Source organism: Lithobates pipiens, unplaced genomic scaffold (assembly GCF_037356315.1).
Source record: "Lithobates pipiens isolate NorthernLeopardFrog02 unplaced genomic scaffold, aLitPip1_a1.2 Scaffold_18, whole genome shotgun sequence".
NCBI classification, from domain to species: Eukaryota; Metazoa; Chordata; class Amphibia; order Anura; family Ranidae; genus Lithobates; species Lithobates pipiens.
The window spans coordinates 273,383,961-273,409,641 of record NW_027507758.1 but is presented as its reverse complement, the minus strand read 5'-3'; the positions used below and the strand labels follow the sequence as shown (position 1 = coordinate 273,409,641).

General features: G+C 39.0%; 1 protein-coding gene across 50 annotated transcripts in view; it reads right to left on the bottom strand.

The window, feature by feature from the left end:
- The window catches only part of TRDN (triadin), a 1,056,665-nt gene that overhangs the window by 106,053 nt on the left and 924,931 nt on the right, over positions 1-25,681 (bottom strand). For 48 of the 50 annotated variants that reach the window (XM_077486957.1, XM_077486968.1, XM_077486958.1 and 45 more), the window contains 6 exons: positions 24,409-24,456; positions 24,068-24,115; positions 20,695-20,742; positions 20,141-20,176; positions 14,655-14,705; positions 7,275-7,322 (listed from right to left, as the gene is read on the bottom strand). In XM_077486957.1, the coding sequence (XP_077343083.1) occupies positions 7,275-7,322; positions 14,655-14,705; positions 20,141-20,176; positions 20,695-20,742; positions 24,068-24,115; positions 24,409-24,456 (279 nt within the window). The remainder of the gene's footprint in view (positions 1-7,274; positions 7,323-14,654; positions 14,706-20,140; positions 20,177-20,694; positions 20,743-24,067; positions 24,116-24,408; positions 24,457-25,681) is intronic. The other 2 variants (XM_077486959.1, XM_077486986.1) reach the window with 2 other exon arrangements.

The following is a 25,681-nucleotide window of genomic DNA, read 5'->3' as shown; positions in this document are numbered from 1 at the left end:
GCCCAGCCCCCCACAGTTAGTAGCACGCCCCTAGGAACACTTAACCCCTACACTGCCACCCCTTGGTTAACCCCTTCACTGTCAGTGTCATTTACACAGGAATCAGTGCATTTGTATAGCACTGGTTGCTGTATAAATGACAATTGTCCCAAAAATGTGTCAAAAATGTCCACCATAATGTCGCAGTCACAATAAAAATCGCTGATTGCCGCCATTACTAGTAAAATAAAAAAAATTAATAAAAATGCCATAAAACTATCCCCTATTTTGTAAACATTATAACTTTTGCGCAAACCAATCAATAATCGCTTATTGTGATTTTTTTTACCACTAAAATGTAGAAGAATACGTATAGGCCTAAACTGAGGGAAATTTTTTTTTAGATAGTTTTGGGGATGTTTATTATAACAAAAATGAAAAAATAATGCATTTTTTCAAAATTAGGAAATTGAAAATGGGCTATGGCGCTAAAACCCTGTGCATGTGCATACAAATATGTGCTTTGGATATAACCGTACTAGCAAATATTACTTATCTGTATCTATATAAAGTGCTAATGCTTATTGTACAATGTGTGTACAGTGCTACATATATATTCTACTATTGTTATAAATATCATATTCATAAAAAATTCAGACTGAACAGGAAATTACAAATATGCAAAAAATGCTATTTAAAAGTGCAATTCAATTAATCTCAGCAGTCCTATAATGAATCGTGCAACAAAATTGTGCACGATTTTTAGAATCGCATTCAAAAATCGCAAAATTTTAGAATCGCATTTAAAAATCGCTAAAGAGTCGCATACTGCAGTATTTCAAGAGATGGTGGTAGAGTAAGGTGACTAGTGCAAAAGGGCAATGTAGAGGGAAAACACTCCTCCCCGGTGCGCCACTCAGTGTTATGAGAATATGATTGCTCTCACCAGATCAAGCGCACCCTCATGGGGTTAACCGAGCCTTCACAGTATGAGCCACTGTGCTGCTGCTTAGACATTGCTGCTGGTGCGCTGGGGGAATGCTCACTCTTCACTTCAAAGTATGCTCCGTAGTTATATGTGGTTCGGGTATGTATCCAGTGAACGAAGAGCAGATTATTATTGATCCACGCCTTAAGGGCTTCAGATTTAAGCCTGAAATGTTAACAGTGGCTGATCTGGATCTCTCCTTTTCCCCGGCTGCTGCACATGGATCCTTCTCACTGTGACTCTCTTTCCACCCCCTTATTGATCAAATACCACCAAAAGAAAGGTCTATTTGTGGGAAAAAAAGGGTGTAAATTTTGTTTTGGAGCCACGTCGCACGACCTCGCAATTGTCAGTTAAAGCAACGCAGTGCCGAATCGCAAAAAGTTGTCTGGTCTTAAGCCAGCAAAATGGTCCGGTCTGAAAGTGGTTAATAAAAAAAACAGACTTTAGTAACACTGATTTTCAAAAGCAAAATTTTCTACTCCTTTATTAAATCAATACGCATTGAGTTAAATCTTTACAGGGGGTTTCAATTAGGATTTGATGTCAGGTCACTTGAGTCCAGGTGACAGATGCTCCCTGTTGGGGTCTGGAGTGCACCGTAAGGTAGTGGACCCTACGGCTGACTACTGCAGATTGAGCCCTGGGTGGTTATCTAGAAAGCAGGTACTCTAAAGCACCAACACATATCACACTGGGAGCTAGAGCATGAGATTTCACAGGGCAAGGAATCTAAGAGCCCGTGGGTTTTCACCAGGGCCCCAGATGGTGGGGATGGATTGCACTGCAGTCTGGCTCCAGGTCACAGCCCCCAGGATCTCCCAGCTCACGCTCACAGTAGACTACTCGAGGATAGAAAGGAAGCAGCAGCCTTAAATAACAAGGACAGTCAGGAGATAAGCCAAAATATCAGGGCAACAAGCAGATAGAACACGCCAAAGGTTGGGATATGAAGCAGACGAGGACAGACAAGAACAAGCCAAGGTTGGTAAACAGGATCATACATAGGACACAGAGCAATAAGCACATAGAAGCCAAAACACACACTATATTATACGTGTACAACCCTATATACTGTAGACCGATACCAGTCCTTAAAAGGACCTTTGTGGACCTAATAGTAATACCTAGTGATTAAACTGACTGTCCCTGCTGCACACAGTGTCCTGTCCCTCCCTGCACTGACAAAAGACAGGCTGCTGCAATCACCAGCACAGCAGTGCTCTGAACCCTATATACTGTACACCTATACCAGTCCTTAAAAGGACCTTTGGGGACCTAATAGTAATAGCTAGTGATTAAACTGACTGTCCATGCTGCACACAGCGTCCTGTCCCTCCCTGCACTAACAAAAGAAACAAAAACACTGACAAAAAATTACTTTTGTGGACCTAATAGCTAGTGATTTGTGTCACTAAAGTCTCTCCCTGCTCCACACAGCAACCTCTCCCTATAATGACATAAGACAGAATGTAAAATGGCCGCCAGATCACGTCTATTTATAAGGTAGGGGGAATTTCCAATTGTCCATGTGCTGAAATGTTTCAATTGGCTGTCCTGTACCCCATGATGGATGTGTCATCAAGGGTCAAAGTTCTTTCACACTGTAAACACATATGTCCGCTGGGCGAACAGCGGCAATAGTCCGCCGATCGGACGAATCGCGAACATGCAAAATTGGCCGCAAAACGACTGCCGGGCAAACAGTTTTGGCCATCCCTACTTGTCTTATGACATCGGTGTGTTCAAAAGTGCATGAACCATTTAGCCCTAGAAAAGTACATAGGAAATACATCATTATATGAGTAAAGGTTCAGCAGAGCTCTGCATCTTATATTAACCACTTCAATACTGGGCACTTTGCCTTCCTGCCCAGGCCAATTTTCAGCTTTCAGCGCCGTCGCACTTTGAATGACAATTGCGCGGTCATGCAATGCTGTATCTAAACAAAAATTTTATAATTTTTTTAATCATCACTGAGTTTTTTATTTTTTGCTAAAAATTTAAAAACAAACAAAAATTGTTATTTCTGTTAAAATTTTTTGTAAATAAGTAATCATCTGCACTGATTGGCACTGATAGACTGCACTGATGAGGCAGCACCGATGAGGAGGCACTAATATGCAGCACTAATAGGCGGCACTGATATGCAGCACTGATGGGCACTGATAGGTGGCACTAATGGGAACTGATATGTGGCACTGATGGGCAGCCTTTATGGGCACTGATAGCCGGAACTGATAGGGTGCGCTGATTAGAAGGCACTGACAGGCATCACCAATAGGCACTGAAAGGCATCACTGATGGGCACTAATTGGCACCATGGGTGGGCAATGATTGGCAACACTGGTGGGCACAGGTGGGCATCACTAGTGGGCACTGGCAGGCATCATTGCTGATGGGACTGCACTGATAAGTAATGCACTGACCCCCCTGTCAGTAGAGTCACTTATTGGCTTTCTACTCACATGCTGTCAGCATTAATAGATGAATGCCGATAACCGCCACTTCCTATTTACACCGTGATCATCTGTGATTGGACACAGCTGATCACATGGTAAGGAGCCTAAATCATAGGCTCTTTACCGTGATTGGAGATGCGGTGTGTCCGAGCGACACACCGCACCACCGATCACCGACTGCATGCCCCAGGGGTGTGCACAAGCTGCATGTTGGGAAGTACATCATATGATGCCCAGTCACAAAAATGAAACCCCCGCCCAGCTGTAATCCTACTGTAGGCCAGGGAAGGTGTTAAACAAGGGTCTTAATTAACCTTTAGTACTTAAGAATAAACAAGGGAGATTGTTAGTACTACATCTATTTCTGTGACTTCAACTGGGCTTTAGCAATACAATAGGAAGCCCGCATGTGCATGTCTGCAGTCCTTTTGCTATGTGACTACTAGCCCAATGGTTGGATTATTATTACTACTATACAGAATTTGTATAACGTCTACAGTTTATGCAGTACTTTACAACATGAAGGTAGACAGTACAAAATTGCAATACAATTTAACACAGTAGGAATCAATGGGCCCTGCTCGTTAGTGCTTGCAATCTCAGAGGGAGGGTCAAGAGATACAAAAGGGTATAACTGTGGGGACGAGCTAATGGGGAAAGTGGGGGCAGAGTAAAAGTGATCATCTAAAAGGGATTGTCTAAAAGTGGACAGAGTAGGAGATAGACAGATTGGGGTGGGGGGTTCCAGAGGATGGGAGAGGTTTGGGAATTGTCCTGGAGGCATGCATGAGAGGAGGTGACAAGGGAGCTAGAGAGCAGGATGTCTTGGGAGAAACAAAGAAAATGATTAGGTTTTGTATTTTGAGACTAGGTTAGTGATGTAGGTAGGGACAGAGCTGTGGGTGTTGTTTTTGTTGTTAGTATTTTGAATTTAATTTGTTGGGAGAGCGGAAGCCAGTGGAGAGATCAGCAGAGTGGGGTAGCAGAGATTGAGCAGCTGGTAAGGTGGATGAGTCTGGTATTCATGATGGACTGAAAGGGGGTAGCCTACGTAAAGGTAAGCCAATGAGGAAGGAGTTGCAGTAGTCGTTGTGAGAGATTACCAAGGTGTGGACTAAGAGCTTGGTGGTGTCATTGGTTAGGAAGGGACATATTTTAGAGATGTTGTTGAAGCTGAGGCGGAAGGCTTTGTACATTGATTGGATGTAGGAATGATCAGAGTCCACAATTATGCCTAGTACCTTCACATGCAGGGATGGGTTGATAGTTGAGCTGTCGATCTTGATGGAGAAATCAGGGGAAGGGGCCCCTGAGGGAGGAAATATTTTATGGGGCACCCAAGCTGAGCTGCAGCTCTCTGTGTCCATTCAGACATGGAGCCTGGCCTGCCCCCTTTCTATTTCTCTCCCTGTGATTGGAGAAGAGATCAGTGTTCACTAACACAAAGCCCAGCCCCCCACAGTTAGTAACACACCCCTAGGAACACTTAACCCCTACACTGCCACCCTCTGGTTAACCCCTTCACTGCCATTGTCATTTACACAGGAATCACTGCATTTGTATAGCATTGATTGCTGTATAAATGACAATGGTCACAAAAATGTGTCAAAAATGTCCGATGTGTCTGCCACAATGTCACAGTCACAATAAAAATCACTGATCGCCGCCATTACTAGTAAAAAATGTTTTAATAAAAATGCCATAAACGCTATAACTATTGCGCAAATAAATCAATAATCTCTTATTGCGATTTTTTTTTACCAAAAATATATAGAAGAATACATATCGGCCTAAACTGAGGGAATTTTTTATATATATATTTGGGGGATATTCATTATAACAAAAAGTTAAAAATAATGCGTTTTTTTCAAAATTGTCGCTCTATTTTTGTTTATAGCGCAAAAAATAAAAACCGCAGGGGTGATCAAATACCACCAAAAGAAAGCTCTATTTGTGGGGAAAAAAGGACGTCAATTTTGTTTGGGAGCCACATTGCAGGGCCATGCAATTGTCAGTTAAAACTACGCAGTGCCGAATCCCAAAAAGGGTCTGGTCTTAAGCCAGCAAAATGGTCAGGTCTGAAAGTGGTTAATATTTGCATGCTACAATCTGCATACACTGAGCTGCAAATGCACAGGAGCAAAGCCTATAAAAATGTGAGAATAAGACTAAAATAGCATATTGTTACATGATGTGCTAACCCTTCACCACAGATGTCATAGCCCCTTTCGGCTATGATAACAGATCATGTGCACAGCTTGTCACATAGAGTTGAAGAAACATGGGACAATGTAAGCACATCAACTTGTTATATTCGCTTGATATATTCTGATTTATTAACTTGCTGTTTATTACATTGTTCTCTATGTAAGCCAAGACCTTAAGCGGGTAACTGAATTAGGTCAGAGACATCATATACAATTCAGTGCCTTATCTTAACACATGCTTTCTGTTTTAAGTGCCTGGCCAGTTAAATAAACAAAAGCACATTTCACATAATTTACTCCTGCTGCAGTCAGTCACGACTTAACTTTCTCTTTCTTGCTTTAATTTTGACTTCAAAAATAATGTGAAATAAAATAATTAAAATGTAACGTTGAGTTCAATAAAAAGTATATCATATAATAAATTCAAACAACCTTTTTATGAAACAAAAACTACGTGCTTGAAATATATTCCATACTAATAATGTACTAAAACGAAAAAGTTGTTGACTAGTATAACTGGCTTCAGTATCAAATTGCAAATGAAAGAGAACACATTTAAAATAATCATGAAAACCATTTTGTTAGTAAAAAAATACAAATACAGCATTAACATAATGCACACATTTTGTGTTTTCTTGATGTGCATATTTCATCTGGAACATTTATAGTTTTAAAGTGTATGTGTTGCAAAGGAAGAAGAATTGAAAGATAGTGAATGTTCATATTTTCAATTTTTTATTTTTTTTTACAAATAGAGTAAATATAATGTTAACCATCATCTCTGTACCAATAAGGCCAAACATGCTATTACCATTGGCCAATTGTCTATGTGCATCTCAACATGATAACATTAAAGAGGGTATGTGCAGAGGAGTGTTTGTTGTCACTTGCAAAACTATATTAATACTAATACTAATAAAACTAATATTTCTAAACTTACACATTTTAATAACAGTCACAAAGGCTAAGAAGATTAGAGTAGGCCCAACTCCAGTTTTGTGAACACTGATATGTAAAGTTTGTTCAAAAATGTGGAGCCGCACTTTTGATGCAATTATACTTTCATCAAAGCCCCCATCCACCTTCCATAGCTCTCCTCCCAGTTTTATACTCGCCTGTCTATTATCCAGCAAGAAAACACTCACTTGGTCACCCAAGCTCCTTTTCAAAACTCTTCCTAGCTGGAAACCCCATGCTCAGAACTCCAATGGGATAACTGTGAGTCTAGAGGGCATACTGTACACTGGCTTAGCAAAAAGATGTGTGACAAACAACTGAGTGATATTGTCAGCAATATTTTCTGAATTGGAAAATCTGGGTATAAAAATTAGCTGGTTAGTGGGGTGTTCTAAAAAAAAAAAAATTGTAATTGCGCCTATATTGCAGTTGCACCATAATTATAAAAAATAATCAAGAATGCAAACTAAAACTACATTTTCCTTGATGTTTTTATTTGAATAAAGTGCAGGTGAATATTGAAAACATACAGTAGTCAAACACAGGATCCATAGGAGTACATATGAGAACATGAGCAGTTGCACCTTTAAGAGAAACGCTAAACTTCAATACTAATTATATGACCATGTAAACATGTTTCTACCCACTTTTCCATTTATAGCAAAATGATCTGTTAATTACCTTTCTTTGGTTCTGCTGGCTTCTTTTCAGGCTTTTCAACAGGTGCTTCTAAAAAATATGATGTTGATTTGTTTATGCACCAAATTCTCGGCATGCTTCCAGTATTAGCTTTCATATACAATATGACCCGCAAACACTTATGAAAGCAAACTGTGCTGGTAAATGTAGACTTATCCATAGGCATATTTTTCTTGGGAACATGAGAAGGGTTTAAATTTAAGATTCATGATATTATGGCATTTGACACATGGCTTTGTTTAAAGTTAGAAACAAATGGCATTCCAAAGACTTTAGGGCCCAGTGCTCAGTCTGAGAGGTGTCTGAAAACTACAGGTAATAGCCAAACTTCAATGGAAAGCCAGGACTTAAGATGATATTAGCAGGCAATTATTCTGTATTAAGCACAGCCATAAAAACTAACACTTTTAAAATGATCAGGACTTAATCATGTCTTATAATTAAGGCCTTATTGGCTGAAACACATTTTTTTATAGCTGTATTTCACTTTGCCTAATAAAGAATAACCACTTGCTGATATCTATCCAACTGCTGGCTTTCCATTGAAGTCTGTTTTAAAGTTGACCTATACTCAAAAAATGAAGATTAGCTCTCAAATTGGAAATGCAGAAATGTCAATTTTGACTAAGCAGTAACATGAAAAATCCATCACTTGCCCTTTGTTCCTTTCTGAAAAAAAAAATTTCTATTCCTGGCATGCAAGTGTGCCCCAGCACTCCTGTGCCATGAGCACATACCAGAAGTATTGTGAAACTTGCTTTTACATGCATATGAACTTTAATGGCATCCCAGTCTTGGCTCGTAGGGTTAGATATTGAGTTGTCCCACCCTTTGCAGCTATAGCAGCTTCAACTCCTTTGGGAAGACAGTCCACATAGTTTAGGACTATGTCTATGGGAATGTTTGATCATTCTTCCAGAAGCGCATTTGTTAGGTCAGGCACTGATGGGGACGAGAAGGCCTTGCTCACAGTCTTTGTTCTAATTCATCCCAAAGATGTTCTATTGGGTGGAGGTCAGGCCAGTCAAGTTCCTCCACCCCAAACTTGCTCATCCATGTCTTTATGGACCTTGGTTGTAAACTGGTGTGCAGTCAAGTAGGAACAGGAAGGGGGTCATCCCCAAACTGTTGGGAGCATGGAATTGTCCAAAATGTCTTGGTGTGCTGATGTCTTAAAAGTTCCCTTCACTGGAACTAAAGGGCCAAGCCCAGCCCCTGAAAAACAAACCCTCACCATAATCCCCTTTCCACCAAATGATTTGGATCAGTGCACAAGTTATTATCAAACATTTTTGTAATAATTTATTATGACAAGGAGAAGGATAGTCAGGATGGGGGTTAACTGGAAGGCTAACTATATATGCACATATAAACTGTCACTGCCTCACTCTCTTTGCTACTCTTACAGAGCCCCAACTTGGCAAAATGTATATAGTGTTTTACCCCAGTGTTCTTCTCTATTTGGGACCCTAGTCCCAAAAAAAAGTATTTGGGACCTTGCTTTTATCAGTTGTACAATTTAATCTAGAATATGTTGCTCATCTAAGTAATATTAAAACAGTTGCAAATTACTACCTTGCTTCTTTGATGTCATTGTACTCCAGATTGGGACAGTCATTTATTTTTGCATATTAACATTCTCTTTGAATTGACTATCAAATGTTATATTGCTGCTTGTTCTTAGATCATCGATCTTGTTTTTGTCTTCATTATTAGGGATGGGTGAATGGTTCAGCCCGAGCATAAGTTCAGGCTGAACTTTGGTTGTTCGGATGTTCAGGCGAACACCGAACAATATGTGGTGTTCATGGCAAATTTGAAAGCCGTGGAACACCGTTAAAGTCTATGGGACACGAACATGAAAAATCAAAAGTGCTCATTTTAAAGTCTCATATGCAAGTTATTGTCAGAAAAAGTGTGTGGGGACCAGGGATCGGTGAACAGTTCGCCCCGAGCATACGTTCAGGCCAAACTTTGGTTATTCAGATGTTCTGCAGAATCCTGAACAATATGCGGTGTTCGGGGCAAATTCAAAAGCCGCCGGAACACCAATAAAGTCTATGGGACATTAACATGAAAAATCAAAAGTGTTCATTTTAAAGGCTTATATGCAAGTTATTGTCATAAAAAGTGTAAATAGTCCTGCCCCAGGAGACATGTATCAATGCAAAAAAAGTTTTTTTGCATTGATACAGTGATTTTAATAATGCTTAAAGGGAAAAAAACTTTTTTTTTTCATTTTGGCATGGGGTTCCCATTAATATCCATACCAGACCCGGTATGGAATTTAGGGGGACCCCCAGTGTTTTTTTTGTCTTTTTTCAATTAATTATTTTTTCTGTATTGCCGGGACTGACAATTCATTACAGCCACAGTCGGTTTTAAATGACTTTTTTCCTTTAGAATTGTCATTTTGCTGTGGTATTGTTCTAAACACGAGAAAAATACCCCATTTTACAGGCATACTATAGACACCCCCCAGCCACGATATTTAACCACTTGACCACTGGGCACTTAAACCCCCTTAATAACCAGACCAATTTTCAGATTTCAGTGATCTCACATTTTGACTGACAATTTAATCATTGCTGGGTTTTTTTTGTACTATAAAAGAAAAAAGACCGTTTTTTTTTTTATGTTTCTGTTATAAAATTTAGCAAATTTGTAATTTTTCTTCATAAATTTTGGCCAAAATTTATACTACTACATATCCTTGGTAAAAATAAGTACAAATTGGTGTATATTATTTGTTTTTTTGTGAAAGTTATAGAGTCCACAAGCTATGGTGCCAATATCTGAAAAATGATCACACCTGATGTACTGACAGCCTATCTAATTTCTTGAGACCCTAACATGCCAGAAAATTAGAAATACCCCGAAATGACCCCTTTGTGGAAAGTAGACATTCCAAGGTATTTAGTAAGAGGCATGATGAGTTTTTTGAAGATTTTTTCCCACGATTCTTTGCAAAATCAAGATTTTTTATACTTTTCTTTTTCCACAAAATTGTCATATTATCAGGTTATTTCTCACACACAGCATATGCATACCGCAAATTACACCCCAAAACACATTCTGCTATTACTCCCAAGTATGGCAATACCACATGTGTGAGACTTTTACACAGCATGGCCACAACATACAGGGGCCTAACCTGCAGGGAGCACGTTTAGGCGTTTTGGAGCACCCAGGCCAATTCTGACATTTCTCTACTACATGTAAAAATCATCATTAACTATAAAATTACATAGAACCCCAAAAAATTATATATATATCTCTTTTTAGCATGCACTTTTATTTGCATTTTTATTGTTCATTTTACGTTATATATTTTATTTTGACACTTTTTTTCCCAAATATAAATTTCTTGATCACTTTTATTCCTATTACAAGGAATGTAAACATTCCTTGTAATAGGAATATGGCATGACAGGTCCTCTTTACAGTGAGATATAGGGTCAATAAGACCCAACAGCTCCCCTTTAGATTGGGAAGCCTGAAATAAAAAAATAAAAAAAACGTTTATGGCTTTGATCATAGCGGTGAGTCAGTAGAAGCACCAGAGGGAAGTGGGAGGGGGGATTGTCCCGTCTCACCTCCTGTAAGAACGATCAAGCAGTGGAACAGCCACTATGATCATTCTTATGGTGTAGGGAATTGCCGGCTAAAAAAGATGATATCTGAATAATGCCTGTAGCTGCAGGCATGATTCAGATATCCCCGCACAAAGTCAAGAATGTCATATGATGGCTGGCGGGCAGGAAGTGGTTAAATGCTTTTTTTTAACACAAAGTTGTCCATGTATACAATATTTCTAACACATAGCATGTACATACCAAATATGACACACCAAAATAGATTCTCCTACTCCTGAGTACGGCGATACCACATGTGTGAGACTTCCACAGCCTGGTCACATACAGAGGCCGAGTACAACCGAGCATGGCTGGGCATGGCCACGTATGGCTGAGCATGGCTGAGTATGGCTGGATATGGCTGAGCATGGCTGAGCATGGCTGAGCATAGCTGGGTATGGCTGAGCATGGCTGAGCACGGCTGGGTATCACAGAGTATTGCAGGGTATCACCGAGTATAGCTGAGCATGGCCGAATATGGCTGGGTATTGCAGAGTATGGCTGGGTATTGCAGAGTATGGCTGGGTATTGTAGGGTATCACCAAGTATTAGTGGGTATTGCAGAGTATGGCTGGGTATTGCTGGGTATGGCAGGGTATCACAGAGTATGAGTGGGTATTGCAGAGTATGGCTGGGTACTGCTGGGTATGGCAGGGTATTGCTGGGTATGGCAGTTTATGGCAGAGTATTGGCAGGGTATTGCAGAGTATTGGCAGGGTATTGCAGAGTATTGGCAGGGTATTGCATAGTATTGCAGGGTATGGAAGAGTATTGGCAGGACATTGCTGGGTACTGCAGAGTATTGGCAGGGTATTGTTGGGTATTGCAGAGTATGGCTGGGTATTGTAGGGTATCACCAAGTATGGCTGGGCATTGTATGGTATCACCGAGTATGGCTGGGTATTGCAGAGTATGGCTGGGTATTGCTGGGTATGGCAGGGTATTGCTGGGTATGGCAAGGTATCACTGAGTATGAGTGGGTATTGCAGAGTATGGCTGGGTACTGCTGGGTATGGCTGGGTACTGCTGGGTATGGCTGGGTATTCCTGGGTATGGCAGAGTATTGGCAGGGTATGGCAGAGTATTGGCAGGGTATTGCAGAGTATTGGCAGGGTATTGCAGAGTATTGGCAGGGTATTGCAGAGTATTGGCAGGGTATTGCAGGGTATTGGCAGGGTATTGCAGGGCATTGCTGGGTATTGCAGGGCATTGCTGGGTATTGCAGAGTATTGGCAGGGCATTGTTGTGTATTGCAGATTATTGGTAGGGCATTGTTGTGTATTGCAGATTATTGGTAGGGCATTTCTGGGTATTGCAGAGTATTGGCAGGGCATTGCAGAGTATTGGCAGGACATTTCTGGGTATTACAGATTCTTGGCAAGGCATTTCTGGGTATTGCAGAGTATTGGCAAGGCATTGCTGGGTATTGCAGGGTATTGGCAGGGCATTGCAGAGTATTGGCAGGGTATTGCTGGGTATTGCAGAGTATTGTCAGGGTATTGCTGGGTACTGCAGAGTATTGGCAGGGTATTGCTGGGCATTACAGAGTATTGGCAGGGCATTGCTGGGTATTGCAGAGTATTGGCAGTGCATTGCTGGGTATTGCAGAGCATTGCTGGGTATTGCAGAGTATTGGCAGGGCATTGCTGGGTATTGCAGAGTATTGGCAGGCAATTGCTGAGTATTGCAGAGTATTGCAGAGTATTGGCAGGGCATTGCTGGGTATTCGCAGTGTATTGCTGGGTATTGCAGAGTATTGGCAGGATATTGCTGGGTATTGCAAAGTATTGGCAGGGAATTTCAGGGTTAAATGTCAGTGAGCAGCGCTGTGGGCACTATAGATCCAGTCCACAGCTCTGCTGTCACCAATCTCTCCTAGACATGTACAAAAGGAAAACATTTGTTTAGTTTTGTTTCGTTTTAATTCGTTAATTCATTAATTTTGTTTAGTTATATTCGTTAACTTCCTTAAATTCGTTTTCGGATTTCGTTTAGTTTTCTACCGAATTCGAAAAATCGGCCACATTCGAAAATATTTCAACCAAATTCGAAAATATTTCTACCGGATTCGAAATGATTTCAACATGATTCGACATTATTTCAACCACATTCGAAAATATTTTTTGGGTCGCAAAATGTCATTATCTGCTCTAATAACTAATAACATTTTGCGACCCGATTTTGGGGCCACATATCTCTGGGTCACTTATAGCTAGAAACCCCAAATTTGGTATGAAAACACAATAATACTAGCACTACAACATATCCAAATTGTAAGTGTTTAGCACCAAGTGACCCCGAGATACATGGCCCTAAAGTCGGGTCACAAAATATTTTCGAATGCAGTTGAAATAATGTTGAATCATGTGGAAATCATTTCGAATGCAGTTGAAATAATGTTGAATCATGTTGAAATAATTTTGAATGCATTCAAAATTATTTCAACATGATTCGACATTATTTCAACCACATTCAAAAATATTTTGTGATCCGACTTTAGGGCCATGTATCTCGGGGTCACTTGGTGCTAGAAACTCAAATTTGGATATGTTGTAGTGCTAGTACTATTGTGTTTGCATACCAAATTCGGGGTTTCTAGCTATAAGTCACCCCGAGATATGTGGCCCCAAAATCGGGTCGCAAAATGTCATTCTCTGCTCTAATAACTAGTAACATTTTCTGACCCGATTTTGGGGCCACATATCTCGGGGTCACTTATAGCTAGAAACCCCAAATTTGGTATGCAAACACAATAATACTATCACTACAACATACCCAAATTTGAAGTGTCTAGCACCAAGTGACCCTGAGATACATGGCCCTAAATTCGGGTCACAAAATATTTTCGAATGCGGTTGAAATAATGTTGAATCTTGTTGAAATCATTTCGAATGCAGTTCAAATAATGTCGAATCATGTTGAAATAATTTCAAATGCAGTTGAAGTAATTTCGAATCATGTTGAATTCATTCAAATTCATTTGTTATATTTCTTTCGTATTCGTTGTAATTTGTTATTTTTTTATTCGGACATTCGGATGCATCCGAATGTCCGAATGATGCAAAATTCGGCCGAATTTCGATTAGTTACAAAACGAATTGCACAAGCCTACTCCCCTCTCTGTACCGATCGTTACAGAGAGGGGAGGGAGGAACCATTGTCATGACATGATGCTGATTTGTTTACAAGTGATCGCTCCGTCATTTGACGGAGCAATCACGTGGTAAACCTCCACGATGAGTGATGAAGACGGCTTCAGTGGGGTTCGATCTCAGGTAAGTAACTCATAATGAGCTAGTATGCTATGCATACTAGCTCATTATGCCTTTGTCTTGTAGGTTTTTTTTTTTCTTGGGTTTACAACCACTTTAATGTAGGAGTTCAAAAGGCCTGGTCTAGATAATTACTTCGGCCCCTTATAGGCTGTGATACGGAACCTAATTTAGGTGTTGTCTTTTCTCACATAGTTTATGAAGGGTAAATAGCATGACATCTCCTGTGGCACACACGCCTAACATTCCCGTACTTCAAAAGAAACTGGTAAATCAGTTGGTTCTCAAACTAAAGCCTGCAAATCTTGTCCCCATATATGTACATATCAATATATAAAACATTAGTACATCAAAACCCAATATCTCATACCACTAAATATATATATAGCTATTTACAATTGCTGATGGAGATGATGAGATGATACATAAACTCCTCATAAGGCAACAGAGCTTACCTTTCTTTGGTTCTGTTGGTTCTTTTTCTGGCTTTTCCACCAGGGTTTCTACTACAAAATAATATCAATACATTAGTTAAATTTAATCTGCAATGTGTGTCATAATTTTATAGATTTTTTTTGTTTGTGTTTAAAAATTTTTTTATCGGTTTTGGCCATCTGCTTTGAATTAAAATGAAAAGTTTTGCTAATAGACAAACTAGAGATTACTAAGGAAGTCTAGATCTGCAAGTGCAGGTGTAATTATGTCATCTCAGAGCTGCATATTTTCATCAGAACAGCATATAAACTGTATTATTCAGCTCATATACTGGAATTCAGCTTGGATTGCCTTGATTTTTTTTTAAAACTAAGAATGCAGTTTGTTGCTTTTTTCATAAACCATAGTCTGTTAGAAGGGGACCACAAATTAGCTGGTGATTTAAACTACTAACATATTTGCACTAAATCTATTATGTTCAGATTTAGTAAAACAGCTAAACAATTAAAATGCGTACATAGGACTTGTTTTACCTGCCACGTAATTTCTATTTCTTTCTATCCTGTCCAGATGAAGGATACAACTTATGCCGTGTACACACGATCGGATTATCTGGCGGACTTGGTCTGCCTGGGTGTGGGCTCCGGCTGAGTTTTTGTTCCCAAAAGTCCGGCGGACTTAGAAAGAAGTCTTAACTCAAAATTGTTCACCACACACGGAGCAAAGTCTGTTCATTTTGAACGTGACTCCAGGTAGACGGAACTAGCGAAGAAAGTCAATGTCGCCGCCTCCATCGGCAAGATTGACACCTCGCTAGCCCCGTCACCTGGTATGGATTTAAAGGGGAACCCCTATGATGAAAAAATGGAGTGGTGGTCCCCCGAAAGTCCATAGCAGACCCTTATCCAAGCACGAAGCCTGGCCGGTCAGGAAAGGGGGTGGGGACGAGCGAGCGGGCCCCCCTCCTGAGCCGTACCAGGCTTCAACATGGGGGGTGCTTTGGGGAAGGGGGGGCCCTGCGGCTCCCCACCCCAAAGCACCTTGTCCCTTTGTTGATGAGGACAAGGGCCTCTTCCCGACAACCCTGGCCATTAGTTGTCGGGGTCTGCGGGCGGGGGCTTATCAGAATCCGGCCCCCTACCCTATGTGAATGAGTATGGGGTACGATATACGGTGTGACATGCTGTTTATTGCCTTGTGAACTGTACCAGTTGGAGAAGGAGAGACCTGTGGAGACCAGCGTACGGCCGACGCTTCCCACTCATTTATGCCATACCTCACTGCTTTATTGTAAGTGCGTTTTTTAGTTTTAACTTTTTATTAAATAAGCGATTTTACACTATTGGAGTGCCTTTTCTCCTTTTTTATGGTGAATTCGGTAATCTGCTCATACTGGAGGCCCATTTGAACCATGACCCTGAAAGAGGGTGGAGCTCTGGAGGATTGAGGAATATGTGTAGCGTGATCTGATCTTTTGATGTGCGAATAATTTTTGGACATCTGGTAAGGAGCCAATCTTGACCTTTGGTGGTGGTACACTGCGTCATGTTTCACGGTTTGGGAATATGAAGCAAGGAATCAGAACTTTTGAACACTATAATCAACACGTGGTGTTTGTTATCTGATAATTATTGATTCCATAAGCTGGATCTGTTTTGAGGACTATCATATGAGGATACACTTAGCTGTTAATAAGGACACTTTTGATAAATTTTTCATATGTGTATTTTTGCCTGTTTTTTCTTTAATTTTTAGAATATCAATATGTAAGTTCATATGTGATTCACAATTGTATCTATGGGCTAGTGGCAGTCACGTTCACTATGATTGTTTAAATCACTTATGCACTATATTTATTTATCATTTTCTAAATATTTTTTTACATTTTCAAACACGGTTACCTAGTTGGAATACTGGTATCACGTGGGAAGTGTGCGTATTTAGAGAGCGCGGTTCTTCTGGTTTAAAATTTTTATATATATAATTTTTGGTTATATAACAGAACTGCAGCATTTCACAGGATTTAAATTTTCATGTATTTATAGTCTGTAACCCGATTTTTCGTTGTTTTTCCTACGATATACCCCTACCCATTCACCAGGGGAAAAAAGTGTTCATAAAAAAAACACAACACAGGTTTTTAAAGTACTTTATTAGACAGCTCCTGGGGTCTTCTTCCGTCTTCATGGGGTCTTCTCGCCGGACTCCTCCGCTATCTTCTGCTCTTTTGCTAACTCTTTTACTAGCGAAGAAGCTGTCCGGGGGTCTTCTTCCAAGTTCGGGGGTCTTGTCCTGCTCTTTGGGGGTTTTGTCCCGCTCTTCAGGTTCTTTTTGCCGGGCCTCCGCTTTCTTCTTCCAGCTCTTTTACTAGCGTTGGCCCGGTCTTCTGTCACTGTCGCTATCACCACTGCCTTCTGCTTCTTCTGCTTCTTCTTCCTTCTTCTTCTCTTCTTCCGATGTTGACACGACCCTCTCTCTGGACGTAATGGCAGGGAAGCATTGTACGGCAACTTATATGGGGACAATGGGTGGGGTCACCAGGTGATGTCACGTGATGACCCCACCCCTTATGATGCCACAGTCCCAGCATCCATCCGGGGATGTGACATCATAATGGGCGGGGTCACCATGTGACATCAGTGACCCCTTCCCTTGTCCCTACATAAGTCACCGCACAACACGTCCCTGCCATTACAGCCAGAGAGAGCGTCGTGTCAACATCGGAAGAAGAGAAGAAGGAGGAAGAAGAAGCAGAAGAAGCAGGAGACAGCAACAGAAGACCAGGCCAACGCTAGTAAAAGAGCTCGAATAAGAAAGCTGAGGCCTGGAAAGAATAACCGAAGAGCGGGACAAGACCCCCGAAGAGCAGGACAAGACCCCCAGACGGTGGTGGCAAAGGAGGAGAAAGCCGGGCTCCTCCACTAGAAAAATAGCTAGCAAAAGAGCAGAAGATAGCAGAGGAGTCCGGTGAAAAGACCCCATGAAGACGGAAGAAGACCCCAGGAGCTGTCTAATAAAGTACTTTAAAAACCTGTGTTGTGTTTTTTATGTACACTTTTTTTCCCCAGGTGAATGGGTAGGAGTACATCGTACCCCATACTCATTCATATAGCTCTTATTAAAGGGGCTCCCGGATTCTGATAAGCCCCCATCTGCAGACCCCGACAACCAATGGCCAGGGTTGTCGGGAAGAGGCCCTTGTCCTCATAAACATGGGGATAAGGTGCTTTGGGGTGGGGGTGTTTAGGGCATGTGGCCTGATACGGCTCAGGAGGGGGGCTGCTCGCTCGTCCCCACCCCCTTTCCTGACTGGCTGGGCTGCCTGCTCAGAAAAGGGTCTGCTATGGACTTTGGGGGGACCCCTACGCCATTTTTTGGCATAGGGGTTCCCCTTTAAATCCATACCAGGTGACGGGGCTAGCGAGGTGTCAATCTCGCCGATGGAGGCGGCAACATTGACTTCCTTCGCTAGTTCCATCTACCTGGATCCACGTTCAAAATGAACGGACTTTACTCCGTGTGTGGGCAAGTCCGTTCATTTCAAAAGTCTGTTGGATCCCCACTATAGTCCAGCGGGTTGTCTGCCGGACTAAGTCCGCTGGATAGTCTGATCGTGTGTACGTGGCATTACAGTTAAGAAATACAGTGGTATCCTCTCTCGCACCAAGACTGCTGACAGGGCAGCAAGGAAGCAACAGTGAGCTTGAGGTAATTCTCTTGCTCTCCTCCTCTCAGCATTTTCCTTCTAAATACATTTGCATACAGCACAGATTATTAACTCTCGATCATGTTCTCCCTCTCCCTTCCCCATCGTAGAGAATTGCAAAAGGCTAATGCAAAATCAAATCAAGTACTTACACTACTTTCAATAAAAAACAAAAATGAGGATTTATAAGATAATACACAACTATATCAATTTGTGTCTATTATATCTGCCTGGAGTTCCCCTTTTAAGCAGTTTTAATGTAGTTTTGGTAAAACAAGTTTCTTTTGATAGTTAGTGCATACACTAGAAAAAGTAATAACCAAAATAAGTAGCAAACCTTAGGTACAATGCAAATTGTTTAGGTATTAGGAATGCTTGGCAAGGTGTACACAAGACTGATAATAATAATAATAGAAATAACAATACATTCCCACGGTCCAGAAAAGCAATCCAAAAAGTAAAAATAGGCCACTTTTAAGTAAAATAAGTCACTTTTACTGACACCAAACTTCATTTTCTCTAAACATCCAATCATATGCAGTTTTATCTTTGCATGTACAAGAATGGTTGTTAGTGATATAATACATTATTGTTTATATAGCAAAGTTAAAACATGAAATAACTATACACATTGTCTGTGCTTCCTCTAGACCTAAATTTATCTAGCTGAAAACACTAAGTGGAAAAAAATCCAATGTAAACAGATAATAAACCAATCTCTGCCATGCTTAACTAAGATACATATAAATAAATATATATGCATCTACATAAAGTAAATAAATTAACATAACAGCCATGGGATACATTCATATAAATACACAATCACATTTCTTAAAAATATATAAAAAATGCTGAACGTGAGACCACAACAACGGTGCTATGAACTTCTAAATGTCCTAGTATAAAAAAATAAAAAATAAACCTAGCTAACTGTAAGCACTAAGTGAAAAATTAATGAACTGTGAAATTTAGACATTTGTAGCAGTGGAGTTGTGGTCTCACTTTCTGTATTTTTTAGATTTTCTTTTACAAATGTGATTGTATATCCATATTTATGCATCCCATGGATATGTTATTTGTATGCACTTTAGCTAGGTAGAGTTTTTATTTGATGTTTTTATTGTTGTTTTTCTTACACAGAAAAACAAAGCCACTGTTAAAGATTTAGATTTGTTTTAAATAAAACCACTATTCTGAATATGCATTTGCAATATTCAAGCTTTTTTTAGGCAAATTGTTGATAGAATGTTTTTTTCGAAAATTCATAGACACTGATGATTTATGAATGGAAAAGATACTTTAATTTACTTAAGTTCATGTTGCTTAGCCACTAATGGGAAGTTGAGTTTACTACAGTCATCAAATTATGTACGAAATATCCTCTTAGTTTAACTACTCTTTTTCGTGATTGGGTATTGAAAGTGAGAACAGCTTCATCGTTTTTACTTAGATAAGTAAACAATCACTTTTTTAAAGTGAGCATTTACCTTGCTAAATAAAACATCTTCCTTTGGGAAATGAACTCTATTGCTACATTACAGTGACATTATTCACATGAAGAAGACTGTAAGCATCCATTTTTGCGCATTCGATTTTATCTCCAGCTCAAAAATCTCCATTTTGTGTTGCCTTTAAAATACTATACAAATTTCTATTACAATGTATATGCAGTAGCACATGACACACTATAATTAAAATACCGCATCTGTTATGCTTTAACTTTATCTATCCATCTACTAGGCTATTGTTTTGCACAGCTTTATTTTACTGAACCTTGATTGATATAGTAAAAATATTTACCTTTGCTCTGTTCTTTTAGTTGTTCTTCATATGTTTCTAAAAGAAAAAAACAGTATTTACCACCAATATTAAAATCAAACTAAGGACGTTTAAAGCACAATTGTATTTTTAAAAAGGCATTTATGGTGGTAGAGGAAGAATTTTTATTTTTTTTATTTTTTTAACATAGATCAATTTATATTTAGCATGATGAGAAAAATAGAAACTACAAGAAAATAAAGTATAGGGAAACTTCAAACTATCAAAGTCATAATGCTTGCAAAACAAATCAACTTTATTAGTAGGGGAAAGCACTGCTCGATGTTATACTAGTAGGCCCTTTGCAATCTTCAATCACTTTCAAACAGCTTTCAATTGCAAAAAATATCTCACCTAACCCATCTAACCTACCAGTAACATTTTAGATAATATTACAATGTTGATAAACATTTGAAGGTAGGTTTCATTCATCTTTTTGGTCTTGTGAAGGAAAGCTATTTGAAAGCTAATTAAATTGACAGATTTTTGCCATATTATGTTTTTTAGTTCTTCTTTTACAGCTATCAAATACATACCATGTTTTTGCTTTGTTGGTTTTTCTTCAGTTTTTTTCACCAGTGTTTCTAATAAAATCAGACATATTTTGTTACTTTATTTACTTTAAATAAAAAATAATTTAAGAAGTGGTGGCAGATATAGCCAACACCCTGTATGTTATGGTCTTGTTGTTTATATTCAAATTCCTTGTGTTTTTGTAGATTAAACCATGTTAACTTAAAATAAAGAACAATATTATATTTTATGTTTTTTAAGTTGATATACTAGCACATATGTCTCCTTTACAACCTATATCAAAATACTAAATGAATACCACAATTTGGCTTTATCAAAAATGTATGTATTTATTATCCACACAGTTGAATATTATTATCTTGCTGTAGAGTCCTCAAATTAGGACTTATTCTCCTTCCTCTTAGTTTTTCACATCTATGGAGCAATCTGTGATTTTTGTTTTTTCAATTAGACTTAATACAAAAAGAAAATAATATACTCAATCCCAGGAAAAGTATTTAAGTTTGTTCTATGGTGAATATATCCATTGCAATAAACCACCATTTAGAATATTTAAATGAATAAACAAAGAGCAAAACACGTATTAGTAGATGAATACTTGATATTATATTGCAGATGCTGGAGTGCATGTAACCACTCACAACTAGAGATTTCTTTTAGTGGTATTTGATCACCTCTGTGGTTTTTATTTTTTGCACTATAAACAAAAAAATAGTGCCAATTTTGAAAAAAACACATTATTTTCTGCTTTTTTCTATAATAAATATCCCCCAAAAATATATAATTTTTTTTCCTCAGTTTAGACCGATATGTATTTTTCTGCATATTTTTCTTGTTTACATTAGTATCTCCCCGTTCTTCCACTCCGTGAGATGATTGCGGATATCCCTGTGGACATCGAGTCTGCGACCCAACTCACGGAGCTCCCGGGTCTGCGCGTGCATGACGGCAAATTCAGAGGGACGTACAGGTACACCCATTTGCCCAGCCATGCCATTCTGCAGACGTACATCTGCGTGCGCCGGTCGGGAACTGGTTAATAAAAATTATACATTTTTACTACATTGGTGCATGTAAAGTCCATGATTCCTCTACAAATAACCTAGTTACTAGGATGTGGAACTTTCTACCATTATTTATACACCCACAGTACCATCCTGTGGTCGTGTATCTTTGCTAGTCTATTTATGTTCCACATATGACAGGTAGCAGCATCTGACTGAGGTGCAAATGACAGTTCCAATCCCTACTAAAACTGAAACCAGTCAGCATGGTTCACAGTCATGTGATCACACATGATCAACATGATAATTACATGACATTTGATAGTAAACAAACCTCTCTTAGCTGTCATGCTGTTGCTTTCTCTATGCTTAAACAAACAAGATAGTGTAAAAAAAAATCATGCAATAATTCATGCAAGATTAAACAATGTTTCTAAACCAGTGTGCCAAAATAAACTTTATATGTCCTTAAAAAAAGTTAAAATATTTGTTAGACAAATTACGCACAGAGTTAATGCCATCCTATTCCTTCTGTATTGAACTGTATTGTAATTGTTTTGTCCCCCCCCCCCCTCTACATTGTAAACTGTTAGAGCTATATAAATCCTGTATAATAATAATACCTACAAGTTTTAATTTACTGAACTGATGCTGAACTAATGTAACAAATGACAATTTCTCTTTGGGGTTGATTACTAAAGGCAAATACGTTGTTTACTACAAGTGAATTTTCCTTTAGCTTAGTAAATGTGATGAAAAATTCACTATGCAAAAATATACAATGATATGAAAGGAAAGTAAAACACAAACAAAACAGTATTTTAGCCTCCACATACTATGATGATTGTATGGGGCAGAGATTCACCTCATTAACCTCTCCAGTGGTATGATTATGTCAAATTTTTAAAAACTCATTGTTTTGCATGGAAATTTGGCATCTTATATTGTAGGGTTGTGATTCTTAGTAATAACACATGTAAATCTGCCCAAACAAGAGTCTAGTAGACATCCCAGGTATGATGAAATTTAAAACACAAAATCATACATTATAATATAATAAATAACAATAAATAATTATAACAAATAATACTATAATAATAATACATTTTATTCAATAATGTAATCAAATCAAAAACACTTTTTCATTAAAGCGGTAGTATAGTCTTTTTTTTTTTAACTTTTACCTACAGGTAAGCCTATAATAAAAATTACCTGTAGGTAAAAAGAATTACTCTCACAATAAGCCACTGACTTCAGTGGTGCATGCGCTCTGGGGATTCTCGGCTGAAAGTGCGGCAGACGCCAGACCTTGCCGGAAAGAAGTCTCCCACTCGCACGCGCGGGAGTGGTGAAATTGCGGCTCTGGCCACTCACAACGCCAGAGCCATAATACCCGGAAGACACACTGAGGGAAAATGTCAGCTCCCTCTGCGTGGATTGGGTGAGATACCAGCGCTTCGTTCTAAGGTAAGTATTTCATAATGAGCTAGTATGCGGTGCATACCAGCTCATTATGCCTTTTCCCTTACAGGTGTAGAAATAAAAAAAAGTCAGCGGGTTTACTACCGCTTTAAAGCTGAAGTTTTTACCTATATGATTATACAAGTATCATACCTGTAAATCACTGTATTAGGCACTGCTACTACAATGATCACTGCTAGCTTCTGGGTCCCTTGCATCTGTCTTGCTGCTTAGTAAACACAGAAAGTCACTCACTCAGCACAAGTACCATTCAGTGAAAACTTTGCATTGTCTTCATGAATGCAAAGCACTCTGGATAAGGTAGAGCCCCAACACTCCACCTTATCGGAAGAACACTTTGCATTCATTGAATGCTACTGCAGATCAAGTAATCTATGTTCACTGAGAAGCAGGACAGTTTCATGACATGGTACCCAGAAGCTAGTAATGATCTCTACACTGGGAAAGTTTACAGTTCTCTTCAGCTTCCACTGGGATCTTCCAGGTATAACACAATTATACTTACTTTGGTCCCGAGCAGGATCAATGTAACTACCGTATTTATTGGCGTATAACACGCACTTTCCCCCCCTTAAAATCAGGGGGAAATTGTGGGTGCGTGTTATACGCCAATCCCCCACTGATTGTGAGCCTTGGACGGCCGAAAGCTGCCGAGAATGGCCGAAGGTGGCCAAAAGCTGCCGAGAAGGGCTTAATGATGAATCCAACACTGGATTGCATAAAATTTCATAAAATTTCCTGATAGAAAATAAAATATTTTGAAATGTCATTCTACACCTAATGTGTTTTATTGAAGAACTAATGCTACCATCTTCTTTTAAGTAATCTGATTGTATCTTTTTTACAAATAATTATGACAGTTTAAAAAAAAAGGAGTGTATAGGTTTACCTTTAATTGTACCAGCTGGTTCTTTTTCATGCTTTTTCACTGATGTTTCTAGAAGGATAACAAATACATATTCCAGTCATTGGAGTGAGTATATAGTGTGCAAAGGTATTTATAGATTATGCTAGCTACTATAGGTTACTGTATTATTTTTTGCTTATGCGGGCAATAACTACCTAACCACTTGATTGCATAAAATTTCATGATAGAAAATAAAATATTTTGAAAAGTCATTCTACACCTAATGTGTTTTATTGAAGAACTAATGCTTCCATCTTCTTTTAAGTAATCTGATTGTATCTTTTTTGCAAATAATTATGACAGTTTAAAAAAAAGGAGTTTACCTTTAATTGTACCAGCTGGTTCTTTTTCATGCTTTTCCACTGGTGTTTCTAGAAGGATAACAAATACATATTCCAGTCATTGGAGTGATTACATAGTGTGCAAAGGTATTTATAGATTATGCTAGCTACTATACAGTAGGTTACTGTATTATTTTTTGCTTATGCGAGCAATAACTACCTAACCACTTGATTCCCCAAGCCATTTCTCCATAAATCTTGAGTCTATAATTATTTTTGGTGATGTCTCAGTTCTATATATTTTTTATACTTTCACCTTCCTCATGGGGGTGTCTGGATCTGGTTAATGGAGATCTGACCTAGACCCAAAGAGCTCTGCAGCAACACATCACTTCTATTAGTGATCTGTTGCTAGTTTGAATCAGCCAGGAATAGATGACTATAACAGTGATCTACAAAAGCTCTGCCTAAGCCTCCATACTGACAGGAAATGACGTTACTCAAAAGATTTCAATACACTCCCATTATCAGATAATGTGGAAATGTGTTTACTATCTCTTCTATAGTATGCTCCTATGGAGTCATCTGCAAAAGCATTAGCAAAAGCACTGGAGCTGATCATTTCAGTTTGTGGACTTAAAGCTGGGCCCTGGATTTCACTAAAAGCACTTAAAGTGACTCATGCAGCTTTTAAATTACCTTTGCTTGTAAGCAGCTAAAATGTGTCTGTACTATATAAGTGAAAAGGAAAATATATTTACTATGTAACCTTTCTTTGGTTCTAATGGTTCATTTTTTAGATATCGATATGCATTATAACTTTTAATCTATAACTTTATTTGTAGCAAACCATCTACAGACTCATTTACTAAAGTAGTAAAGTTAAGGAGTTCTTTTAGTTTCCATCCATTGAGGTGGGCCCTCAATGGATGTGATTTTGGTAAATATAAAGGAACACTTTTTGCCATAATCCCACATAGCAAGGATAAGTTGCCACAAATTTGTAGTAGTGTTGTTAGTAAGTACAATTGTAAGTCTTGTTAACGTGCTGCTAATTTTCACTGGCATGTTGTACATTTGCAGAGCAATTGATGCACAGGTTCTAGTTGACACTTTGCTAATTGGTAGCAAATTTGTGTGGCAAGTCTCTAGCAAGAGCAAAGTTGCAGTGGTGAGTATACAGCAAGAGCTCTGCAAGTCACAGTGGTGGGATGACTAATGCACAACTTAACCGAACCAGAACTTACAACAGATTTGCAGAACGTTTGCAAAGAAAGTTGATCTGGAGTCATGCAATGCAGACTTGCTGCAATTG